Here is a 25,385-nt window from a genome sequence, read left to right on the forward strand (position 1 = left end):
CAACGGCGATATATAGACTTCCTCTTTAAAGATTAAATTTATTATTATAACTGCTCCAGATAAACAAACTAAAAAAAAAAACGAACGGACGAAAAATAGAAAAAAATAATAAAAAAACAGAAAAAAGACAAACAGAAAAACAGAAAAACAGAAAAACAGAAAAACAGAAAAACAGAAAAACAGAAAAACAGAAAAACAGAAAAACAGAAAAACAGAAAAACAGAAAAACAGACAAACGTTGGCCACGTTCAATATGTAGCGGACATCTTCTTTCGTTCAGTGGGGACATCTAATTCAGTAATGGGTACACAACGCAAAACGCTCGTCGATTATATCAGCGTTTTAATTCTCAATAATCTTGATGTTCTTCAGTTATTTCATTCACAATAGACAGATTTATAATTACGAGGTTCACTAGAAATAAAAAGTTACAAATTAAAAGCCTATATCTTACGGAAAATCAAATATAATCTTGACATACCATATGGTGTACGTTTACGATCGTCTTGCTGCCTGTCCCGGCTTACATCCCATAATTTCAACTTATGAATATTAATAACCTACGCTAATTAGGAAATCAAATAGTTGTCGTCTACATTACTGGCCCCAAATGAGGCATTTCTTATGGATCATTTCTTAAATCATTGTCCTGACGACAATAACAAATTAATTTGGTTTCATAGCACAATTATCAATTAACTCAACAATGTTCTTGTGTAATTCGCTAACAGTGCTTCCTTGATTCTTGAGGCTTTAATCAACTCCTTCCAGCAAGCACAATTTGTGAATGGGACGGACCAACTCTGTCTTAGACGTCTTGACTCTTGCGGAGCGTACAAGTCCCTCCCTTGCCTTGTAAACTTCTAGTACACATGCCAGAGGCCACTGGCCCCGTTTAACGGTCTCGTCCACCACCAAAACAACATCACCTTTCGCTAGGTTCCTTTGTGGGGAGATCCATTTCTGCCTCAATTGTAAAGTTGGTAGGTACTCTTTGAGCCAACGGCGCCAGAACAGATTGGCTAGATATTGACACTGTCTCCATCGACGTCTGCCATAGTTATCAGAAGCCGTGAATACACCTAGAGGCATACTCGCTCCTGGACGCAGTAACAGGATATGGTTAGGCGTTAAAGGGGAGTCGTCCTTGGAATCATCACTGCAAGTTGTCAACGGCCTACTGTTAAGAATGGCCTCCACTTGCGTCATTAAAGTCAACAGGACTTCGTCTGTAGTAACTTGCTCCCTCAACAGGGCCCTTAAAATGGACCTTACAGATCTTATGATTCTCTCCCATATTCCACCCATGCTGCTGGCTCCTGGGGGATTAAACTTCCAGACGATTTCTCTCTGTTTTAGGAAACTCTCGATCTTCTGAACATTCCATTCTTGTAAAGATTTGCGTAGCTCTCTCTCACCACCCTTATAGTTAGTACCATTGTCGCTTCTGATTTCGATGGGTCTTCCTCTGCGATTCATGAACCGCTGCAACGCATTGATGAAGGAATCTGCTTCCAAGCTATGAGCAACCTCTAGATGTACGGCTCGTGATGTTAAACAAGTGAAAATGCATCCGTACCGTTTCTCTGTGCTCCGACCTCTTTTCACTAAGAATGGACCAAAGAAGTCTGTTCCAACAAATGAAAATGGTGGTTCGTCAGGGGTGAGCCTGTCAACTGGCAAGTTTGCCATCTGTTGGGATATAGGCGGGGCCTTACGTCTTCGGCAGTCAAAGCATGTCGTCAGCACACGTCTAATTAGGGATCTTGCGCTTACTATCCAATATCGCTGTCTTACAAGGGCCAGTAGGTGTTCTCTTCCAGCGTGGCCGTACAGTTGGTGATAATGTCTAATAACAAGCTCGCAGACAGGGTGGTTCTTCGGTAGAATTGGTGGATGTTTGGCTGCATCAGAAATTGGGGCGTTCTCTAAGCGGCCTCCAACTAATAAAACTCCTCCTTTAAGCACGGGGGCTAGCTTGAAAATGCAACTTGCCTTTGGTAGGGGTTTCTCTCTTGTGGAAACTTTGACTTTCGACTTCTCAATCTGTTTGCTCAAGATATTCACTTCCCTTGTGAAGCCTTGGCCTTGTACATCCTTGATAATTGCAACTTCTGCTTCTCGAATCTCTTTCACAGTTATTCTTCCTCTTGTAGCAGGCTTAACTTCAATATCATGCTTTGAACTTCTTAACTTGTTTACGAAGTAGTTTCTGAATCTCAGCATCCAGGCAATGGCCACCTTTAAGCGATACCAATCAGAGTAATGCTCGTACATTCGTTGCAGGAAGTTCTTTGAGTCCCTTTGCTGTGCCATATAGACCTGTCTCTCTCTCTTCACTTCTGGGTCGTCACTTGGTACCTCAGATATCTTGAGAACTGGTGCTGGCCACGAATCTTGGCCTTTCCATAAAAACTCAGGGCCGCACAACCATCGCCTTCCTTCGTCTCCTGTAATTTTCTCCGCGGTCAAACCTCTGGACGCATCATCCGCAGGATTGTCTTTGGTATTCACATATCTCCACTGCTTGGGGGTAGAAAATTCGTGAATGATAGCAATCCGATGTGCCACGAAGATGTTGAATCGTCTTGAGAAGTTGTTGATGTATTGAAGCACTGTTGTAGAGTCAGTCCAGAACGTCGACTCAGTCAGCGGCAGATCTAGCTCGGCTGTTAACATCTTATCAACTTTGACTGCTACAACGGCCGCCGATAGTTCTAAGCGAGGAATGGTCACTGGTTTTACAGGAGCGAGCCTTGACTTCCCGTTCAGGAACGAACAATGTACTTCCCCATTAATGTCAACCATCCGCAGGTACGATACGGTGCCATAAGCTGACTGGGAAGCATCTGCGAAATGGTGCAATTCATAGGTGACGATGTCTCCAAGGTCAGGTGACTTCAAGCATCTCGGTAGCTTCATATTTGACAGTCTTGGTAGGTCTTCTAGCCATCTCTTCCACTCAACGAGGTTATGTTCAGGGATTGGGTCATCCCATTTTAGTTGCTGTCTACAAAGTTCTTGCAAGATTAGCTTGGCTAACAGGACGAATGGAGCAGCGATACCCAATGGATCATACACAGAACTCGTTATGGATAACATCCCACGTCTTGTAAGAGACCTTTCCTTTACCTGTGTCTTAAATCCGATGCAATCTTTCTCGACATCCCATTCAACTCCTAAGGCTCTTTCCGTCGGAAATCGTTCAAAGTCTAGTTCCTTTACAGCCTTAGCTCTTTCAGATTCAGGTATCGACTTGAGGACTTCTTTACTATTGCTCATCCACTTTGTGAGACGAAATCCTCCTCGTCGTAGCATTTCAGTCACTTCAGATGCAGTTCGTATAGCGCCTTCAACAGTACTTGTCGACTTCAGCATATCATCCACATAGAAGTTCCTATGCACGATGTTCACAATCTCATCATCAAATTCGGTTTGATTGTCGTCAGCTGTTTTTCTGAGTGCAAAATTCGCACAACTTGGCGAAGACGTTGCACCGAAAATGTGGACTAGCATTTGAAAATTTGCTGGCTGTTGACTAAGATCTCCATCAGGCCACCAAAGGAATCTAAGCATGTCACAGTCCTTGGGCTCAACCTTGACTTGCAAAAACATAGCTTCGATATCTGCTGCTAGTGCTATGGGCTCTTCGCGAAATCTAGTAAGGACGCCTACGAGATTGTTCGTTTGATCAGGTCCTTGCAATAGTTGGTCATTTAATGACATGCCTTTCCATTTGGCGGCGCAGTCGAATACCACGCGTAGCTTCTTGGGGGTAATCACAGCATGGTGGGGTAGGTACCACACTCTCTTCTGGTCAAAATTCTCGTTGGGAAGGCGACGGGCATAGCCCTTAGTCAGATGGTCATCTATAACTTCTTTGTATTTCTCATAAAGTCCAGGATCGTTCAGGAATCTTTGTTTTAATGTTGCAAGTCTAAACTCAGCCATCGGTCGATTGTTCAATGTACAATAACTGCTGTTTCTCCACGGCAGGGCCATTTGGTAGTGACCCTCAGATAAAACCGTGCTTTCCTGCATGATAGACAACGCTCTTTTATCTTCTGCTGACATGCATTCTTCGGAACTTAGTACTGCATCTCCGAAATCGGTCCTCCAGAATCTTTCAACTTGAGCCTTAAGCTCATCACCGTGGGAAGTTATGTAGTGTGCGTTCAAGCTTTGTTGATGCGTAGACTCAGTCATCGGTCCTACGATGGTCCATCCAAGGAGTGTCTTGACCGCATACGGTTCCTTCCGTTGTCCTCGTTTCTCTTCTAACGCCCAAAAGGCTTCAGGCGTATCATTGCCGATGAGTAAAGTAACTTCATCAGTGTCTATTTCAGGTATTTGTATTTCTGCTAGATGTGGCCACCTACGAATGTCTTCATCTCTGGGTGCACCTTCTGTAGTGATGTGCAATTTTTTGACTGTCCATACGGTCGGTATCTCGACGACATTGTCTGAGTCAAGAGCTGTAACTTCCAAACTCGCGGTTAATCCCTTTCGCTGAACGTTTGCCTTTTCGATAGTTGTCAACGAGAATGTTCGTTCGGCGCCTTCGATTCCCAGCTGTTCTATTAGGCGTTTCTCGCACAATGTCGTGTCGGATCCTTGGTCCAAAAGAGCGTAGGTGACAACAGATCTCTGACCTTTCTTTCCACGAACCTTTACGGGCACGATTGGAAGACATACTCTTTTCTCCTTGGCAAGAACATCGACGCTGTTTACGCTATCAGCCTTGACGACATTATAATTTTTAGCACTGTTCGTATTGTTACTTGAATCCTGGCTCGGCTGTTGATTAAGGTTAGAGCTGTTCGGTGGATGCAGCAACGTGTGATGTTTTCCCTCACAGGAATCCACTTCACACTGTTTTTTCTGATAGCAATCCTTTGCTCTATGTCCTCGCTTAAGGCAGTTGTCACATAACCCTTTGTCTCGAACAAACTTCATTCTTTCACCTTGCGTCTTCTTCTTAAATTCATCGCAGCTTGTGAGAAGATGTGCTTGGGCACAAAGACCACACTTTACCTGGTCGTTTAAAGTATATGCGGCCCTCGAAGCTAATTGTGAATCCTTTGTTGTTGCCGTCACTTTCGGCGTTTCTGCTTGGTGTGTCGCTAGGGTGGTAGCTCTTGGCGGCCTTGGCGTGTTCTGAAACGGTTTACTTCGGGGTCGCATTCTGTCCCTGGACGTGTCCTTTGAGTCCATAATCTGTCCGAAAACAGGATCATTTGCGGCCTTTGCTCTCTCAGACAAAAATTCGGACATATGGTCTATGCTGGGTTTTCCTCCTCCGCTTCGTATCACTCTAGCCTTCTCGAGCCACCTAGCCTTTAGGTGGACAGGGAAACGTTCTGCTATTTTCTTCAAGTTGTCAGCATTGTTCAAGTCGTCATAATATCCAACGGCACGTAGAGTTAATTCACAGTCCTTTAACTTATCGGCGAAAACTTGCAGGCCTTGTCTATCAGACGCCCTCAGCGGGGGTCCCTCAGTTACAAGATCAATGTAGGCCGTGGCTATGACATAAGGTTCGCCGAATCTTTCAAGCAATAACGTTCGTGCTGTGAGGTAGCCGTCGGTAGAGTCCAATACTACACAGTTCTTGATCACTTCTTTCGCCTTGCCCGTACAATATTGCAGTAAATAATTCAATCGTTCTCCGTTATCCTCAGTCTTTGCTTCAATGTTCTGTTCGTAGTTGCGAATAAACCTCCAGTAGTGTAATGGGTTTCCATCAAAGGTTAATAGCTCTGGTTTAGGAAGCATTAAAGCGTTGGTCATGGCGCTGGTGATCCTTTCTTGCTGCTTTATCAGTTGACTGAGGACCTTCTCATGGACTGCTGGCTTAGGTGGTTCATCGTTATTGGCAGTGTCGCTTAGACGGTTATCATAATCAGCGACGTAGAACTCGGGTGTGTTCAGGTCCAGCCATGCCTGTGGTGTCGGTGCATGTGCAGCATGAACAAACTTCGGTTTGGGCTTCCTGTGTACTACATCAGGCCATTCTGTCGTCGTAAACGGGTTACTTGAGCTTCCCCTTGTCGGTGTTGCTAACGAACTGCCAGGCGTCTGGGCCATCGGGGCTGCGAATGGGTTAGTGGAGATCGGTGTTATCGGAGTTGCAAACGGGTTCACAGGGAGGCGCTGTCTAAAGTCTGCAACTCTAGTCGATTCCTTTGGGGCACTTCTTGGTGTGGAGCCAAAGGGGTTTGAACCAGGTAACACGTCGTCGTCGTCGTCGTAAAAATTGTATAGCTCAACTCGTTCGGCCCTTTCATAGATTTTTAGTTCAGTGTTTCTTTGTTCCATTTCGTGTTGAGCTTTTAGTAATGTGTGTCGACGTTTTATTTTATTGACTTGAATTGCCTCCTCTAACCGCAATTTCATCGTCATCTCTTCAATTCTTTCTTGCAATTCTTGCTCTTCCTTCAACTGTCTAATCTTAAGCTCGGCAACAGCTTGATCTGCCCTCGCTTTCAACTTTAACTTCGTTGCTGTACTTGATTGGGAACTTTCGTTAGAGCCTGCTTGGCTACTAGAATCGCAGGGTTCGACAAGAGGCAGATCAAAGTCAATGAACGGTCTTTTGTTCCGGTGGGTCCACGCATCAATTTCTCCCTCAATGTCTTTTTTAGCTTCTAGCTCTCTACTGTAAATGCCTTCAGCTTCTTCAATATCCAACTGTTCCTTCAAGCATTCTAAGTGCTGTTGACAACACCGTTCGAAGTTATCAAATGTGTTCAATATTTTCTGCCTTATCCTCAGAACGGTATCAATATCATTGAAATTCTCTGATTTCATCACTTCTTTTATATTTCGATAATTCTTTGTCAATTGGCCAATATATCCCGATCTTGAGCGTCTTAGAGCTTCAGCTCTCTCTTCTCTCACTCCGTCACAACTTTCACGATCAGCGGGCTTCTTGCGTCTTGCCGGCGGGCTTCCTGTGTCATCATCCATCGCTGCACATGGAAATTCGAGGAATTCACAAGCCGTACGATTCTTGTAAACACTCTTCGGAGATGAAATAAACGCTGGATAACTGCAGAATCAAGCTTAATAAATGTCCATCAGTCGGTGAATGACATATGTGAACAATAATGTAGCGGACATCTTCTTTCGTTCAGTGGGGACATCTAATTCAGTAATGGGTACACAACGCAAAACGCTCGTCGATTATATCAGCGTTTTAATTCTCAATAATCTTGATGTTCTTCAGTTATTTCATTCACAATAGACAGATTTATAATTACGAGGTTCACTAGAAATAAAAAGTTACAAATTAAAAGCCTATATCTTACGGAAAATCAAATATAATCTTGACATACCATATGGTGTACGTTTACGATCGTCTTGCTGCCTGTCCCGGCTTACATCCCATAATTTCAACTTATGAATATTAATAACCTACGCTAATTAGGAAATCAAATAGTTGTCGTCTACACAATATTTCGAAATTCAAACTTGATACCGAGGCTTCGGTATTGACTGAGAAATAACAAAATCTACCATATACGATACTCCTGAAGTTTGAAGTTTAATACAAATTTAAACATTTTTCCCCCGGAAAGCCTCGATATCGTGCTGAAATTCAAATATCTCGAACTTGCAAGGCTTATTGAGACTCCGGACCCGAAATCATCTGCTTGGCCCATCAACCTATAAGACATTGACTACAAACGCTTGCCTGAAAATGTAATATTTATGAATTTTACTCACTGAAACCTAAATACAATCCAACAAAGATCTTCTCTAGCCAAGAAGACCAACTGAAATTCCGATCCAAAACCCCTTTGGACCATAAATAATGACTAAAGACACACAAGACAGCGACTACAAATGCACTGGAAAAAGATGCTACGAAAAAAAAAAACAAACAACACATTTCTCGTCTGTCGAGGCTTCTCGACAAAGGTTAACTTGATGAGATCAAGGTAAGTTGGAGTCAATGAATCGTTTATTTTTGACAACGGTGCAAAACAATTTTAACTACGAGACGAAAACACTGCGTGGTACTGTCTTGCTTATCGTAGGTTACTCTAGACTCTGACACTAGATTGACGTGACGTATAGATAGTAAGTGACTTATTTTTGCCATAGTAACCTTGGAAAATATGGTTACTAATGGCCTTACTGACTGAATAGATTGACGAGACGTATCGACAGCAAATACCTATTGTTGCCATAGTAACCTTGGAACATATGGTTACTAATGGCCTTACTGACTGAATACTTACTTAAAACTAACTTACTAAAAGACTGTTTTAATGTTTTAACTGTTTTAACATATATTGAGAGCAAATATCTTCTGTTTTTTTATAGTAATTTTAGTTACTATGATTATTTATAGTCTGACTGGCTACCATTAAGAGTATTGATTACTCGACAGCCAGGCCAAAAGCTATGACGAAGGCCTTATCGATAGTTATACCTCATAAGTTGCCTGACAGTTCGTTCCACATTTGTTGTTTTCCCCCAGTCTTTGACTTTCTTAATTAACTCTATCTTTTTAGTTCGTTCATATTTTCAATTTCTTCTTCCAAATGCAATGTACCCTCACTCTTTAGTAAAGTACTTTCCATAACTTCTATTCACTTCGTCATGAGATTATTTTCAAATTACTCTCTTTTTGAAAATAAAACCAGTCATTCGTGAAGAAAATTGTAGCTTAGTCAATGGGAGCTTTCTCTATTAATATCTATCACACTAATGATGTCACTCTACAGACCTTTTCAACTTGGTCTTGACATTTTCCCATTTGCCAGTAAACATCTATTTCAAAAATCGTTGTTGGTCGGAGATCTGAAATCTGAGACCGAAATGAATTACGGGCTGTGAATGGTTTTGTCTTTTTGATTCAGTTTTTCGCCACAAGTAAAATATCAAAATATGCTAACTTTGAACTGCGCTGGCGAATTGTTTATACTGTATTTCGAATTTTTAACGAGAAAATATTCAGTCCCGCACAATTCTATTCTATTCAATTCTGTCTCAGATTTCAGATTTCAGATCTCCGACAACGACAACTTTTTTTGAATTAGATGAATACTTTACCCTTTTTAACAATGCGGACGAATTTTAATGATAAAATCGGTTCCCTCAAACTGAAAAAAATAAATAATAATAATAATAATAATAATAATAATAATAATAATAATAATATTAATTACGGTTTTAATATTTATTTATAATGTTCCTTCAGTTTTGATTGTAATACATTGTTATTTTTTTTTGTTGCCATTCAGTTGCTGTCCGGAGCCTTATCCAGACATCACATTCTACATCCACATTCGTCGGGACCCAGGCTTTTATCTCTTTAACATCATTGTCCCATGTATGTTCCTTACCATGCTAAGTGTCCTGACCTTCCTGCTTCCTCCAGAGTTCGGCGAGCGTATCACCTTGGTAATAGAATCCTTCTTCGCCATGGCGGTCATCATCTTGAATGTCTCTGATCAAATCCCCGTCACTTCAGATGCCACGCCTATCCTCGTGCACATGCTTCTGATATCCATGTTTCAAATAGGAGGATGTCTTGTTGCAAATGCCATCGCCTTGAATCTTTATAAAAACTATGAGGTTCCCGAGTGGGTGCGAGTGGTGATCTTACATTACCTTAGCAGATGCCTGTTTATGAAATCAGCAGGAGAGATTGAGTCTCCAGCCCCAGTGGATATGAGAATGCTCGACGACGCCAACCATCACCAAACGAAATTAGCAGGAGCAAAACATTACAACGGTCCCTTGGATTCCAGAGCCAAGATTACCACAAATCTCGACGGTCTCGGCCTTAAACAAATGTACGACCCATTTGACACACCAGACATGGCCAAGATTGCAGATGGGTTCCAGGAGTTAGCAAGGCACGCGGTCAGAGAGAATGAAAGCGATAAAGATCGGGAGTTCATGCACTTTACTTGTATCGTCATGGACAGGGTTTTTTTCATATTATTCTTTTTCATTTTAACCGGTTCGTTTTGGAAGATTTTTGGTGAAGTTCCAGCTCATTATTTTTAAATATTGGGAAAGGAAACGTTGTTTTCGAAAAGAAAACGTTGTCTAGGGCTTTAATTACACATTCGTGTGTGCGGTTTTTTAACTTGGGTCCCGAGCCATCTCAGACATTTTTGGCAATGAATCAAGAAAACATCGTCAAACAGCATAAGTTTTCTTGTGTCAGTAAAATGACTCGCGCGTGCGCAATATTTTTTTTCGAAAGGACCCTTAACTACTTAAAATTATCTGAAATGTGCTAGGCTAACATGTAATGAAAAATAAAGACAAAAAGGAAAAAAGGAAAAAAGGAAAAAAGAAATCGCGCTTTTTATAGATTTTTTCTAGATGGAATTTGTGGCATTTTTTCGTATTTTCATGCATGTTAGCCTCGCATCCAATACAATACTCCCATTTCGAATTCGCCTTTGATCAGTCTTAGCCTCGATTGTGTACGAATGTGTTCTTTTCTTTTATTAAAGTCTATTGTATAGTAAGGAATGCACGTACTAGGGAACGATACAAGTTGAATAAGAATCCACGTTTTTTAGTTGAGTGGCTGAATATTTCAACACACTACACAACTAAGGCTAAGGCTGATTAAAAGAGAAGTCGAAGAAACTAGAGTATTTTGAGAGGGTCAATGCGCATGCCCATGAATGTTCTATTCAGAACAAACCACTGCGCATGATTAATTGGCTCTGTTCTGATTAACTCAAAGTATTTAGATCCGAATTCAGGACATATTTCGACCCTGAGTTTCCTTTCAAATTTGAATCTGACTCTCGTACTAAACAATGTTGTCCTGAGTCGGGTTTCAGTTATCACGAAATTAAATTTTAAGGTTGGAAGCATAGAAACTTTCTGGGAGCTAAGAGAGAGCCGGTCCCTTAAACATCTCACTTCAAATCATCAACATTTATCGTTTGGCCTTGGAGTTATATAGGAGGTTGTTTAAGCGGAAAATCTCATTCATTCAAATGTATATCGGTACAGAATATAACAAAAACATTGAGTTCGTACTTAATTCATAAAAGTGAATCAATGTTAAAATAGATCCTTTAAAATGAAAAAAAGGTGCATGTCAAAAAAGTACATAACTTTATAAGTTTTTTTCCTCGATGTTAGAGTGAATTCGAATTTAGTCTAACTGTTGAATACTAGCTGACGTAAGCGTCACTAAATGGACCGGTCATTATGATGGAGAGGGGGGAGGGGGAAGGGGGGAGGGGGAGGGGGAGGGGGAGGGGAAGGGGAAGGGGGAGGGAAAAACAGGCGGTGGCAAGTGTATTTAAGAGTCGATAGTGGGGACCCAATTTTTTAAAGGATTCTTTTTCGGGGGGTGGGGGGGGGGGGGGTGGGAGAGGTCATTTTTGTATTTTTTGAGTTGCTGTATCTGTTTGTGTAGAAGGGATAACTAAAAGAGTTTTAAGAATCTTGTACAATGGTAGCGTAGCGTTCACTCATGGTCCATGCAAGCAATATAAAATAATTATGACATGGACACCTAAGGTGGGGGGGGGGGGGGGGGGGGGGGGGGGGGGCGAGAACCTAAGAGCGGGTGGGAGGATCATTTCTAAAAATATTGATTAAAAGAGGGGCCAAACTTGCCACTTCCTGTAGTGAGTAGAAGGACACTACAGAAATGCGCATGCGTTTCTAAGAATTTCTAAGAATTTTGAAGGGTTTGAGTGAGAAAATAAATGCTTGTTTTCTCCAAGCATGCAAAAACGTTCGAGAGTATACTTTAGTGAGACCAACTGTATTAACAAACGCAATAGGAGAAAAATAGCCTTAAGTTTCAAGCATGAACATTTTGTAAAGTCCAATTTATCAGGCAAGTTTGAAAGTCAAATTTTTTTACACTGTTTTGACTAATTTGCATACGGATTCAGAGCATACGCGGAAGTTTTTCACTCGTGTCGGTAGGGGGTCATTGCATAAATGTTTTGATCATATTTATTTGAATATATTTTCCCCGCCCCCCTCTCCATAAACAATGACCGGCCCCTAATGCATTCTACAAATCGAATCATTATTGTTATTTTTGTTGGTAATTTAAAGAAAATACTATTATAGGTTGTAATTAAAAATGTGTTTGAATTATATGAACCTAAACTAAAGTTTATTGCTTAAAATAAATCAGTATCTTATGAAGAAACTGGTCTGTTTTTATTTACTCTGGAGAGATACCTAATTTAAAGTTATTTCCAAATAAGAATAATAGACGACTAGGACTAACAGGTCACGTGACACTTTCTCCCTTAAAACGAGCAGGTTTGTGAAAACGAACATGAGGAATGAAAAGAGCACCCCAGCATTAGTAGGGTGGCGGAGTTTTAGCTCATGACAAACGAAAAAGGAGAAATGGCATTGAATGTAAAACACAAGCATTTTATAAGGATTTGTATGGGAAAATATGCTCTTTGCCATCCGTCACATTTTCCCATACAAATCCTTATGAATATTTGATTTTATACTTAATGCCATTTATCCTATAGTCAATGATATGAGCTGAAACCTCGCCCTCTCATCAATGTTGAGCTGCTCTTTTCATTTCTAAAGTTCGTTTTTACACAGCTGCCCGTTTTAAGGGAGGTAGGGCAAGAGAATATGAACTAAGAGAAGGAATCCTACCCATATAGCCTTGTAACCATCATGTGCACAGTTTGATGCTATTTTTAGCTTGGAGATATTTTGAGAGAAGAACCTGATTGGTTTATTTCTTGGGGTAGGCGGCTTCTAGTCTTGCAGTAAACAAGAGCCTGTGTTTTTGTCGCTTTTCGTGTCCTAAAACGAGGCATTAAAGGAAGCATGATTATCGCGCGGGCATGGTAACGAGCTAAAATAGCATCAATGATTCTAAAAATAGCATCAAAGTGTGCACATGATGGGGCACGGGGATTCCTTCTCTTAGTTCATTTTCTCTTGGGTAGGGTCATATGACCTGTTAGTGCAAGTCAGCGGTCTATTGGAGAAGATCAAGGTAGGGTCCTTTCAGCTGATCTTGAGAAAAAATATTAGGCCATCGGAATCAAGTAAATTTATAAAACTGTGGTACCATGTTTCTCTTGAAATTATTGATTTCCAGGCCACCAAATGCAGAGGGGGTGGGGGGGGGGGGGGGGGGTGGGGGATGCTAATAAGTATGTGTGTGTGTTTTTTGTGGATTGATAACAGCGACACAATAATTGACGAGTTTATTATATTTTATTGCAATGGCGGGCATGTTTTTATTTTTCGCTGGCCAAGTTTCCTCTGCCAAGCATGGTAGGGTCGTATGCAGGGTGATGTAAACAAGGAGAGAAAGTAAGCAAGGAAAAAAACGAACTAGGAAGGTACAATGAAATATATATAGATTACGTCATAGAAAAGGTGGTGTACGAGATTATTTTCACTTGTCGTTTTTGTAAAAAATATAAATAAATAAAAGGAGTGAAAATATGGGGAAACGAGAAAGAGAGAAACAACCTGGAATTAAAAAATACTGTTAAAAATAAAAGAAAGAAAGGAAACCAAAAAGAAAAAAGAAAAAGAAAAAGTAAAGAGTAAATTAATAAAAAGAAAGGCTTTTTTTCGCTTTTCCGAAAACTGAACACAGAAATTAGAATCTAATAGGTACCCTCCCCTCCCATGAGGAGCTTTATGAGGGTAAAAAATTCTCAGTAGGGGCCATACATAGGTGTTATCATGTGTCAATCACAGGTATCCCAACTTATTATTCGCCATATTGTTTTCACAAGCGTCGACCAGCTGTCTAAAGAACAAGGACTTCTTGTATTGTCGCATGTCTATAACACAAGCTACTTTTAGTAGATCACTTAACCTTTGAAGCACTCAGTTCCTAGAATGGACGAAGAAGAGATAGACTTCAGAACTGAAGCAATAGCAATCATTAATGATATATCTTTCAGTGTTGAAAACATCACAGTTTCTTCCAAACTCCCAGCAACACAGGAGTGTGTGTATCTTAACATTCAAACCAAAGAGAAACAGAAATATTGTGTCCAGATTTGTATTCAAGGGTTCAGAGTAAGTAGATTCGTTTATGGTTGTTGTATTTGATAGCTCTGTGCTGCAATAGCTACTTCAATATCGACTTCTTGTCCATATACAATCACAGAAACTGTACAGTTATGATAAAATGTGGTCGCTTGTATACTAAATAGCCTCTGATATGCTTTCTTTGGATGTTAGTATGACATGGCACTCTCCATCAAACATACAGAAATGTAAAACCTACCACACATTTAAGTAGAAGAAATGCCCTTTAAAACTCGAATTGAAAGAGAGGAAAGAAAAAAATAAAGGAACATTTCGTCTTTATCATTTGTCTCATAAGTAGCTTATATATATATTAGATCTTTTGTTGTTTTGATTGCAAAGAATTCAACATGTATTTCCTTAATTAATCATGGATTTGTTATGACTATTCAAAGTTTTACGAACCTCATTAGTAACCAAGAATGTGTTTTTGTCTATTTTCTTTGTGCTGTTTTTGCTGAGATGGTTTTGGGTGTGTGTTTGAAAAGTTATTTTTAAAGGGTTTATGAATTATACAGATCTAGTTGTATCATGTAAATCCTTTATTAGGATGAGTGGAATAGGTTTGTTAGCCATAGGCTATAACCAGCAAAAAAAAAAAAACATTTGTCTGCATAAACATATATTTCAAAAATTTGGTTGGTGGCAGGTTTTGATACATGCATACAATACCCATCTCGAAATAAGCTATGGGCAATGTGAATGCAATCAGCAAAAAGTCTCAATAATTGAATATGAATTTGTGCCATACATTTCTGCATGTTTTTCAGGCATTATAATCTTTCTGTGTGTTGACATCATTTGCATATATGATCGACAATTTATACATTTCATGCTATTATACATCACACATGTAGGCAACAATCAAAAAATCTTCCTCAGATCTTGTTTTTCCAATTTTCAATCTCATGGTCTAGTTGTATAGAGTCAGGACAGGGTTGACTTGTGACTGAATTGAGATTTAGCGCAGCTGGTTTTGCTGAGGAAGAACCTTGAGGAAAATCGTCAATACAAGGACAGTTGGGACCCAATAGATAAAATTCTAGATCTACCCATATGTATGGGAAGCCCAGGAATCAGAAGTCAATGCAATATACTACTATACCATCCTTTAGTATACCTAAATATTTAAGACAATTTTGATATATTTGTTTAATTCTACAGGTTGTGAGTGAGACATATGATGAGCATGAAGAAGAGTTAGGAAACCCATTTTTTGAAACCGTTTATGCATTGCTTGATACAATAAGCCCTCAGTACTCACAGATGTTTGGTAATGAGCTGTCAAGAAAACTCTCTGAAATCAAAGATCTTCAGGATGCTGGAAATCCTGGAGACTCTGGAAACTGATAGCATGAAATATTATTAACAGCAATTATGTTTGACCTTTATTTCTTAATAAGACCTAATTCTTGATTTTCCCATTTCAAAATTATAATGTTATATTATAGGAATTTTTTGTACATGTAAAAAAAATTGGATAGCGTAAATATCAGTGTAACTTACTTTTAATTTATGTTATTGAAATTTTGAAATAGGAAAATATTACACCCAAGCAACTTAGGTTGGGCGATTTTAGCTCCATGTAGAGAAACCTATGTACATGTAAGAGTTAATTACCGAGAACGGAGGCAATAAGCCATATACATCCTGAGGGCCGCAGGCCCGAGGGATGCATAGGCTTATTGCCGACGTTTGAGTTAATTAAGTATATTATTTATCAATTGAGAAGGTTTTCCATCAAATGTTTATATATTTGAATTGCTCATTAGAAATGCAAGGTCAATATATAGTTATTAACTGGGTAATAACTATATATTGACCTCGCATTTATAATGAGGGTTATAGCAAAAATCAAGCCTTGTGAATAACAAAGAAAACTGTGTCAATTGATAAATAAATACTAGTTATAGCCTTTCTGTAAGGTAGGAAAGATCATATATATCTTGAACAAATACTTTGAACCTTTGGATGCATTTTTATAGTCAACCAGCATTTTCAATCCAACTATATCTCATTCACAATAATATTACAATCGATTGATACTTACATTATTTAATGAGATGATTTGCTGGACCAAGTCCAATTCATAACTTAATCCTGAAAATATTCATACAATATCTAAACACTTACAAAATTGTCACCACAATCTAGCTTTATTATAAAATATTGGGTATATTTATATATATCTTATTTAAGAAGAAATTTAAAAGCATTTTTTGAGCTGGCTCTCCCACACTTAACTTCACTTTGTAATTTTATCAAGTGATATGCTATCAGAATACTTTTCCTATCTCCCTTTCTCAACATGCAGTAAGAAGATTTGAATACTAGCTAGGTAAACCGTGCGCAAAAAGATTCTGCTAGTGATGCTTTTATAACTTAAGATGTAATATAGATAATTGGAATTGCTATCCCATGACTATGAATGTTTTGGGGATGGGGTAATATCGACTTATCAATTGACAATATCCAACCAAGATTGGCTTTTTTCTAGGCAAACAACTGTTAGGCTTGTCCTCTTGACTATAGTCATATTGCCTGCATGGTCAATGTTGGTCAGTCTGATGTGGTCAATCATCATATCCAACTACTGAACAGCTGTTGTTACTTTATTCTGAGCTTTGTAGTGAGGATACATATATAATCAGACTTCCTCTTTAGGGTGGTGTGTAGAGTATATGAATATTTTCTGTAGCTTCATGAATCAATAGTAAATGTAAAATGTAGTAACTTGTATTGACAATGTTCATAATTCATTTACATATTGTATGCTAGCATATATTTCAAAAGGGAACTGTGTCCCAATCACCTGATCTTCAAGTCAACTTGATTCCAAGATCCAGTCATGCAATATATAGTGCCCAGATCACCTTAATTTCACTATGGTGTGAGTGGCATAATGTCCTTGAAGTTATTAATATAGGTAGTATTATTTCTAGCCTTTGTTACATATATAATTATTTGATGTATATCATAGATTTATATCACTTTTGCATGATGGCATCATTTTCCAACAACTATCAAAATGCTTTGTGATTTTTTTTTGACAGATTTGTATTTCATCATCATGAGAATAATAGAAGTAATATATAAGTTAGACAATTGGACTAACGTTCTAATCAACTAAACAAAAGAAACTGTGCATGGATTCTGGTAGTTTGTCTGTAAATGATGTACACTGCAATTCAAATGGCCTTATTCTGGACGCGGAGGGGGGGGGGGGGGGGGTACTATGCCAGAATTTGGGTAGGGGTGTTCTGCTGGGATTCTGAAAGGGGTACCCTGTTTATGATTAAAAAAAACTCAAATTTGCTGTTTCAATTATCATGTCATCTCGCGTATGTTTTTTTTTACGACCATAATAACCAGTTTCGGTCAATATGAAAGTAGAATCCCTGAATATGATAGGAAACTCAGGAAGAACTTGGAACTTGAGTGAAATTGCACACCCTGTTTATGATAAGAAGCTCGAAAAACCATACCTTGTTCAGCAGATCATCCCCGTATAGACAAGACAAGACAACGTATTTTATTGGCTTCGTATAAACATATTTGGACTGCTACCAATAAAAATATAGAATAGTTCATATATATAGATATTGATATTGATATTGATATTGATATTGATGCTTGGATGACTACAAATAAATTGAAACTAAATAAAGGCAAAACTGAATTCCTGTTATTTTCTTCAAAGCACAGCCCACAGTTAACTCTTCCTTCTCTTCAATTTGGTTCTGATGTGATAATGCCCTCAATGCATGCTCGGAACATTGGTGTCATATTTGATACGCATCTTACTTTGGTTCGTCATGTGAATAATATTTGCAAGTCTTCTTTTTATCATCTCAGAAACATTGCTAAAATAAGAAAATACATCTCTTTGAAAACAACTGAAACTCTCGTCCACGCGTTCATATCCTCCAAACTCGACAACTGTAACTCTCTGCTCTTTGGCTTACCAAACAAACTCTTAGATAAACTACAATCTGTACAGAATGCTGCTGCCAGAATAATCACTCTTTCCCATAAACATGACCACATTACACCTATCCTCGTTAATCTGCATTGGCTACCAATTGAATCTAGAATCAAATATAAAATCCTATTACTTACTTTTAAAGCTCTTCATGGCCAATCTCCTATCTATATCCGGGAACTCATTTCAGTGTATAAACCGAACCGTAATCTTCGTTCTGCATCACAAGTTCTTCTATCAGCACATTCTTATAATCTTAAATCTTATGGTCATCGCTCCTTCTCTGTGGCTGCTCCTGAACTCTGGAACTCACTTCCAATATCTCTCCGAAATGCATCAAGTCTTGCCTCATTCAAAACTGAACTTAAAACTTATCTCTTCAAATTAGCATATTCTTTGTAAATTATTTTATTTTGTCGTTGTCTTTGTCGTTTGTTTACTAGCGCTTAGAACAGATTTGTATTTGCGCTTTATAAATAAATATTATTATTATTATTTATAGTCCATATATGGGAGTACCCCCCCCCCCCCCCCCCCCCCCCCGGGATTCTGAAATATTTAGCGTTTTAGTTGTTTTTTTTTTTTAGTTTTCTTTTGCACCTGATGAAAATGGAGCTGTAACAGCATTGAACATATTGTGAACTAGAAGTAGTAGTCATTGTTTAGTTATTTAACAATAATAAAGTATTTAAGAAATTTCTTAGAAGTCATCAATATTAGTTTAGCAAATTTCTTTATTTTGTAAAAAAAATATATACACATTAATTTTAATTTGGAAATGATTACATTCAGTTTATGTATCCATGTTTTTAACTTATTTTTGTCAAGTCAAGTTTTCCTCTTGTTTTCGATTATTTTATCTTATAGTTATTATTTAATTTACTTCTTTTTTATCATAACTTCGTAATATTTGTTCAGCAGAAAAAAGAAATTTTTGGGACATCTCTTCTCTATTTTAAATATAATCTATCATAATGAGAACCCAGGGAGGGTGGGAAGAAGAAGAAGAAAAAAATTACAAAGTTAACATCGATCTTTACTCATTTAATTTATTTTCCAAAATTTTTGAGGGCACCCAGATGTCGTGCCCTCTATATGGTAGTTTGATCCATTTAACTAATATAAACATGATTGTTTTAAGAATATCTGAGTCTAGAACCTTGCTAGGCATCCACCGAATAGTGTTTAAATATTTGCATGTATAGATTGTACGAGACAACAGAAAAGCCCGTATAGGAATGAATCCCATGGTGACAAGGTAGGTCAAGTCAATCATGGATTAAACAAGGGATAGTATAGGATTATAAAATTATAATGCTCAGTTTTTCGATATAGGTGCCCTTCTCTCCGGAAACGAAGAGAGACTCCAGTGATCGAAAGATGAGACCATAAAGAACAGGGAACTGAACTTCCTGAATGCTGCCCAAACTCACTCTTCTCTTCTCTTCTCTTTTTTCTCTTCTCTTCTCTTCTCTTTCTTCTCTTATCTTCTCTCTCTTCTCTTCTCTTACTTCTCTTCCCTTCTCTTCCCTTCCCTTCCCTTCTCTTCTCTTCTCTTGTCGTTTAGCACAAGCGTTGTTGCAAAGATTTTGTTATTTTTGCTGTGACATTTCTACATTTTTATATGCTTTGCCGCGCCAAATGACTGATAGTAATACGAAAAATAAATATTATCTATTGGGATGATATGTCTGTATGCTCCCTCTCCCTTTTGAAGTCATTAATTTGTCATTTTGAAATTGATAGCTCTGCAACGAAAAAAAAAAAACAAACAAACTTGAACATACTTTCAAATAAACAACGCCATTCTTCTTGCTTTCGATAAATCTGTGAGTCATAAAAGACACTTTTCAGAGTTAATATATACTTTCAAATAACCAGTTGGCTTTCCATCTTCTCAAAAGCCTACCTGTTGACCTCAAACACTGATTTGCTCTTTCTGAAGTGGCTGTCTTGTAAAATCAATTTACTGAGGTCATAAACTGTTGATCAATGTGTAATTCAAAGTGTATTATATCAAAGACATTGTCTTTTTTTTTACCAAACGCCACTTTTGCCAGTGCTGCAGCTGCAATTATGGTTTTACGGAGGAAACTCTTCCTTACGGTACTCTTGTTGAATGCTATTTCCGTTTCAGGTAAGGCTTGATTTGTGTTATTAATACCAAGTCTTTTAATGGAAACTGATTTTCTAGTTTAAATTTCATATGACTATTATCGCTTGGATGCAGTCATTTCTTAATGAAATAAATTCGTTTAACAAAAATGAAATTTGAGTCAAGATTTTTGCCATGAGCCAAATTTATACTTTACTTAGAATTCCGCCTTCCTGTTGTTTGTGTCCGATAAATTGCCAGTCACTGTTGAAAATTTCCTTTTTTTTTCTATTTACTTTTTTTGAATCAAAATCGGAATAACATATTTTATAACAGATGGGGCCATTTATTTACGTAGATTGTTCGGACACTTTTGATCCCTCTAACTGCTCAGATCCATGTGGGAATGAATGGCAACTTATAAACTGAGAGAAACTCGCAACCTCCACTACAAATCATAGAATTCCCCAGTACTTGTTGAATTGTAATTTAAATGACCGTTCAGAAAGAAGGTCAAATTTTTCAACAGTTGAACCAGTGCAAGACATAAAACATTTTATTGTCTAGGGGTAATCATGTTATTGACCTTTCGTTCTGGAAGACATGGATTAATATCAGCAGGTAGCTAAGTGATGACAGGGTCATAAAGGGATAAGATTGAAGCTGTGGGGCTGGCCTATTTTGTCCCGGGAAAATTGGATTTAGTTCACTGCTGGAAATGAAGAAAAAAACGAAATGGAACTGGGGAAATGCTTTTAAAGACAAAATATGGGATTTGGGAAGTGGCGGGTTTGTTGAAAAAGGGGGGAGGGGGGGGGGGGGGGATGGTATTCTGTCTCCAGGATCCTCACATGACCTAAACTGAGACTTAGCGAGAACAATCGACATTCGACATTTGTTTTTGTTTATTTGGATATTTAAGATATGGCAAAAATCTATTAAACTAACTATGAAAATAGTCATATTATTTTAAAATGGCAGATTTCATCTTTTATTCATAAGAATTGCTTGTATCTGCAAATATTTGCTTGATGTTGTCATTCTGACAGTGCAACATTATTCTTTGAACGAAGAAATTAGCCAAAGTCAAACAAAAGGTTTTAATTGATGGCCTCTGCATCAAAATATTAGAAAATGTTTTTCTAATTAGATGCTGCTAAAATATCAGAAATATACCATGTAATGACAACCTAATACTACTACAAGTTTATCATTGTTATTGTTATTATTATTATTGTTACATATTATTGTTATTATTATTATTATTAGTATTAATAATAATACTTAACATATATATATATATAAATGTTTGCCATTATTACTATTTTTTTTTTAACATATACTATTAGGATTAATTTTTACTAAATAGATTTTATGGTTATACATTAGTAGATGTATTTTTATTATAGTATATTTTATTATAATTTTTCTTTTTCTCTTTTTTTTATATTATTATTATCATAAATAGATATATTTTTTATTGTAGGATATATGAAGAGATAATCTATACGTCGTATATATCTATACAGATACCAAATACATTTTTTTTTTCTTAGTGAAGAAATTTAGTACCTAGCGGAACAAATAATACTTTAATATTAAAGTATTAATAATAATATTATTATTAGTATTAATAATAATATTATTGTTGTTGTTGTTGTTGTTGTTGTTGTTATTATTATTATTATTATTATTATTATTATTATTATGGGGAACTTTATTGATGAAATCTCACTAAATGTATCAACATCATTACGGGCTTAGCCTAGGCAATGTGGACTAAGTATACTATATAGTATTTACATTATTATAAAAGTAATAAATAAAAAATAAATAAAATAATAAAGAATTTTCAATAATCTATAAAATGGAAAAAAAAAAAAAAAGATAAAATATACTAAAAGTTATCAATTGAGTATATAGTACATGAAGCTAAGATCAAATTATTATCATTATTATTATTATTATTATCATTATTATTATTATTATAATTAGATTTTAATAATAATTGTATAGTTTTAATATAGTATTATATCAGTGTGAAGAGCTGGACTCGTGTTTTGAGCTATTAAATCCATTTTACAAATATATTTTTATAGATAAATAAGTATATATTATATAGATTTGTTATTTGTTATTATTTGTTATTATTATTATAATTAGATTTTAATAATAATTGTATAGTTTTAATATAGTATTATATCAGTGTGAAGAGCTGGACTCGTGTTTTGAGCTATTAATTTATTTTACAAATATGTTTTCATAGATAAATAAGTAAATATTATATAGATTTGTTATTTCATATTCATAATCTTTTCTTTTTTGTTTTATAATTATAGCAATATTCTTATCACGTCTCATATTATAATGAATTATTAGTTAATTGTTATTGTCAATAAAGCTGTTATTATTATTATTATTATTATTATTATTATTATTATTATTATTATTATTAGACAAGACTCTCAACGTTTCTTTCTTCCAGCTCAGCTCTATTCTCTTTTTTCTTCTTCAGAAAGTCGTACGATTCACCATCGTCATGCTAGCAGAAAAGCAGTCAAAGCAATCAAGAAACAAACCATGTACTTTCCAGCAGGTATGCAGCTTTGGGATACACAAATGTATTCATCTGTTTCTGTATATCATTCCATAATCCAATCATCGAATTGTGGTTTAAGGGAAACGAATCAACCACCGACCTCCCCCTAGATCCACCTCTGTGGCCTTTTATCTACTCAAAGCACTCAAATGGAGCTATCTATCTCTAAAGGCACCGTTACACGTCAGAACTTTTAGCTGAAAATGTGTTTCACGGGGGTGTTACACGGTGTGCTTTAGGCTTTGTGAATTAAAATTTTCGCCACGAGGAAGTTTCACGAAAAGTATAATTGCATTCTACTCGTGCAACCGAAACTTGTGTGGTGAACAAGTTTCAGGACGAAATTGCGCCGTGTAACGTCCCCGTGGAATTGTCAAAGTTCCACGCAAACTTAACAGCTAAAAGTTTCAACGTGTAACAGGGCCTTAACACTGTTCTCTTAAATACTGTAGCTGTATCACCTGGTGGATCATATGGTCAGTATCCAGCTGCACCGCAGAGCACAGCCCAAGGATGCTGCTCGTCGTACGGATATCAATCTCAGTATCCTGTCCAGGCACCAGCACCACCACAGCAACAACAGAGCTGCTGCGATAGCTCTAACCCAAGCCCACCACCATGTTGCATCAATCTAAAGCCAGGGGAGTCTAAGGAAGTTAAGCTTAATGCTGCTGGAAAGAATTATTTGTTGACGGTAAATCTTGATGGACATGGATCCGGTAAGCAGGAAAAAGTAAATTTATTGTTTGAAATTGTAAAGTAATGGTCCACGACAATTTTTTTTCGATGTTGTTTGAGGACCGTATTATAGACCCGTATTATAAACTGGAAAGATGAAAAGCTTTTCTAACTGAATAAGTTACGATATTGATCACTTAGCTTCTAGACAGAGAACGATTCTAATATAAAATCAATCTTTAATTCTCAAACCCTTAAAAAACGAATGAATAATAACCTATAAACGAATACCTATCGTTAAGCCTGAAAAACCTGTTTTGTAGGAAGTGCAGATGGATCCAACAAATCTAAAGATGCAAGCGTAACAAAGACTCCGCCATCATCTATCCCAACCGACAGTGGACCAACTACCCAGCCCGGCACAAATGGAGGTAGTTCAACAGGATCTACGATGGGACCAACTACCTCCCCTACCACTGGTCTACCGGTAAATTTAAAAACTGGCTCCGGATCCACTGCTCCAACAGCTGCCCCCGATAGTATTGGAAGCTCGTCAGATAACGGGATTGATAACATTAGTGAAGAAATTGATAAACTCTTTCAAAGCAGGGGGGTCAAGGCTCGAAAAAATTTCAAAATGGAACTAATCCCAATGAGAAGCCTAAAGGCCAAGGAATGACACAAAACAAACAAGGACTGGGACAAGGTGATGGCCACCATGAGAATCAGGGGCAAGGACACCATGGATCAGGACACCATGGTCAGGAACCACAACCACAAAAGCAAGGTGAAGGTCAAGGTCAGGGACAGGGGAAGAATCCTAAAATTAAAGATAATGAAATGGCAATTTTTGTTGGTACCCCTTTGGAGGGATCGCCCTTGAAACAAACGCAAGATACAGGGAAAAGGCATCGTAATGGAAAAGGGAACGAAATGAAAAAGCAAGAAGACGCTTGCATGGAGGGACCGTCAATGTGTGGACAAACTTCTAGTCTTCCTGTTGGTCAAGTTGGCATTCCCCCGTGTGCACCACCGACCCAAGGTATAATCCCTTGCTCACCAGTTCAAGGCGCCACTATACCTTGTTTTGCACAGCAAGGAAATCCTTGTCAACAACCTGCTCCTGCTATGCCTTGCCCACCACCACCACCACCACCACCACAACAACAACAACCAATGATTGCTTGTGCTCCTCAAGCCCCAAATCCATGCGCTCAGGCACCCGCCGCACCTTGTCCTCCACAGCAAAGCGCAAACCCTTGTGCCCAAGCTGGTCCTTGCATGGAATGTCCAGGAGGATGTGGTCCAGGCGGTGAAACCGGTGGTGGAACTAGCGGAGCAGAAGGAGAAGCAGGAGGAGAAGCAGGAGCTGGCACAGGAGGAGCAGGAGGAGGAGCAGGAGGAGGAGCAGGAGGAGGAGCAGGAGGAGGAGCAGGAGGAGGAGCAGGAGGAGGAGCAGGAGGAGGAGCAGGAGGAGGAGCAGGAGGAGGAGCAGGAGGAGGAGCAGGAGGAGGAGCAGGAGGAGGAGCAGGAGGAGGAGGAGCAGGAGGAGGAGCAGGAGCAGGAGGAGGAGCAGGAGGAGGAGCAGGAGCAGGAGAGGAGCAGGAGCAGGAGCAGGAGCAGGAGCAGGAGCAGGAGCAGGAGCAGGAGCAGGAGCAGGAGCAGGAGCAGGAGCAGGAGCAGGAGCAGGAGCGGAGCAGGAGCAGGAGCAGGAGCAGGAGCAGGAGCAGGAGCAGGAGCAGGAGCAGGAGCAGGAGCAGGAGCAGGAGCAGGAGCAGGAGCAGGAGCAGGAGCAGGAGCAGGAGCAGGAGCAGGAGCAGGAGCAGGAGCAGAGCAGGAGCAGGAGCAGGAGCAGGAGCAGGAGCAGGAGCAGGAGCAGGAGCAGGAGCAGGAGCAGGAGGAGCAGAAGGAGAGGCAGGAGCAGGAGCAGGAGGAGGAGCAGGAGCAGGAGCAGGAGGAGCAGAAGGAGCTGGAGGAGCTGGAGG

At 38.6% G+C, this 25,385-nt stretch overlaps 4 protein-coding genes across 5 annotated transcripts in view; 3 read left to right on the top strand and 1 right to left on the bottom strand.

Moving 5' to 3' along the window:
• LOC116302016 (acetylcholine receptor subunit alpha) overlaps positions 1-11,102 on the top strand; it is a 42,660-nt gene extending 31,558 nt beyond the window's left edge. For both annotated transcript variants that reach the window (XM_089031236.1, XM_089031237.1), the window contains one exon: positions 9,255-11,102. In XM_089031236.1, the coding sequence (XP_088887362.1) occupies positions 9,255-10,026 (772 nt within the window). In that variant the 3' untranslated portion in view covers positions 10,027-11,102. The remainder of the gene's footprint in view (positions 1-9,254) is intronic.
• LOC116302442 (uncharacterized) lies at positions 262-7,449 on the bottom strand. The gene is made up of 3 exons (XM_089031378.1): positions 7,338-7,449; positions 482-7,270; positions 262-414 (listed from the first exon to the last, which is right to left on the bottom strand). The coding sequence occupies exon 2, from the start codon at positions 6,967-6,969 to the stop codon at positions 754-756; it is 6,216 nt and encodes a 2,071-aa protein (XP_088887504.1). The 5' UTR covers positions 6,970-7,270; positions 7,338-7,449; the 3' UTR covers positions 262-414; positions 482-753.
• A 2,619-nt stretch (positions 11,103-13,721) lies between the features above and the next one.
• LOC116302455 (GSK3-beta interaction protein) lies at positions 13,722-16,987 on the top strand. The gene is made up of 2 exons (XM_031711743.2): positions 13,722-14,034; positions 15,211-16,987. The coding sequence occupies exons 1-2, from the start codon at positions 13,852-13,854 to the stop codon at positions 15,394-15,396; spliced, it is 369 nt and encodes a 122-aa protein (XP_031567603.1). The 5' UTR covers positions 13,722-13,851; the 3' UTR covers positions 15,397-16,987.
• Positions 16,988-22,662: 5,675 nt separating this feature from the next.
• On the top strand, positions 22,663-24,750 carry LOC116302454 (uncharacterized). Its single transcript, XM_089031066.1, has 3 exons — positions 22,663-22,719; positions 23,144-23,441; positions 23,724-24,750. Exons 1-3 carry the CDS (start codon positions 22,663-22,665, stop codon positions 24,077-24,079), a joined length of 711 nt encoding a protein of 236 aa, XP_088887192.1. The 3' UTR covers positions 24,080-24,750.
• The last annotated feature ends 635 nt before the right edge of the window (positions 24,751-25,385 follow it).

Source organism: Actinia tenebrosa, unplaced genomic scaffold, assembly GCF_029948245.1.
Source record: "Actinia tenebrosa isolate PJP-AT-01 unplaced genomic scaffold, QUT_ActTen_1.0 PGA_scaffold16__25_contigs__length_10494907, whole genome shotgun sequence".
In the NCBI taxonomy this organism is placed as follows: Eukaryota; Metazoa; Cnidaria; class Anthozoa; order Actiniaria; family Actiniidae; genus Actinia; species Actinia tenebrosa.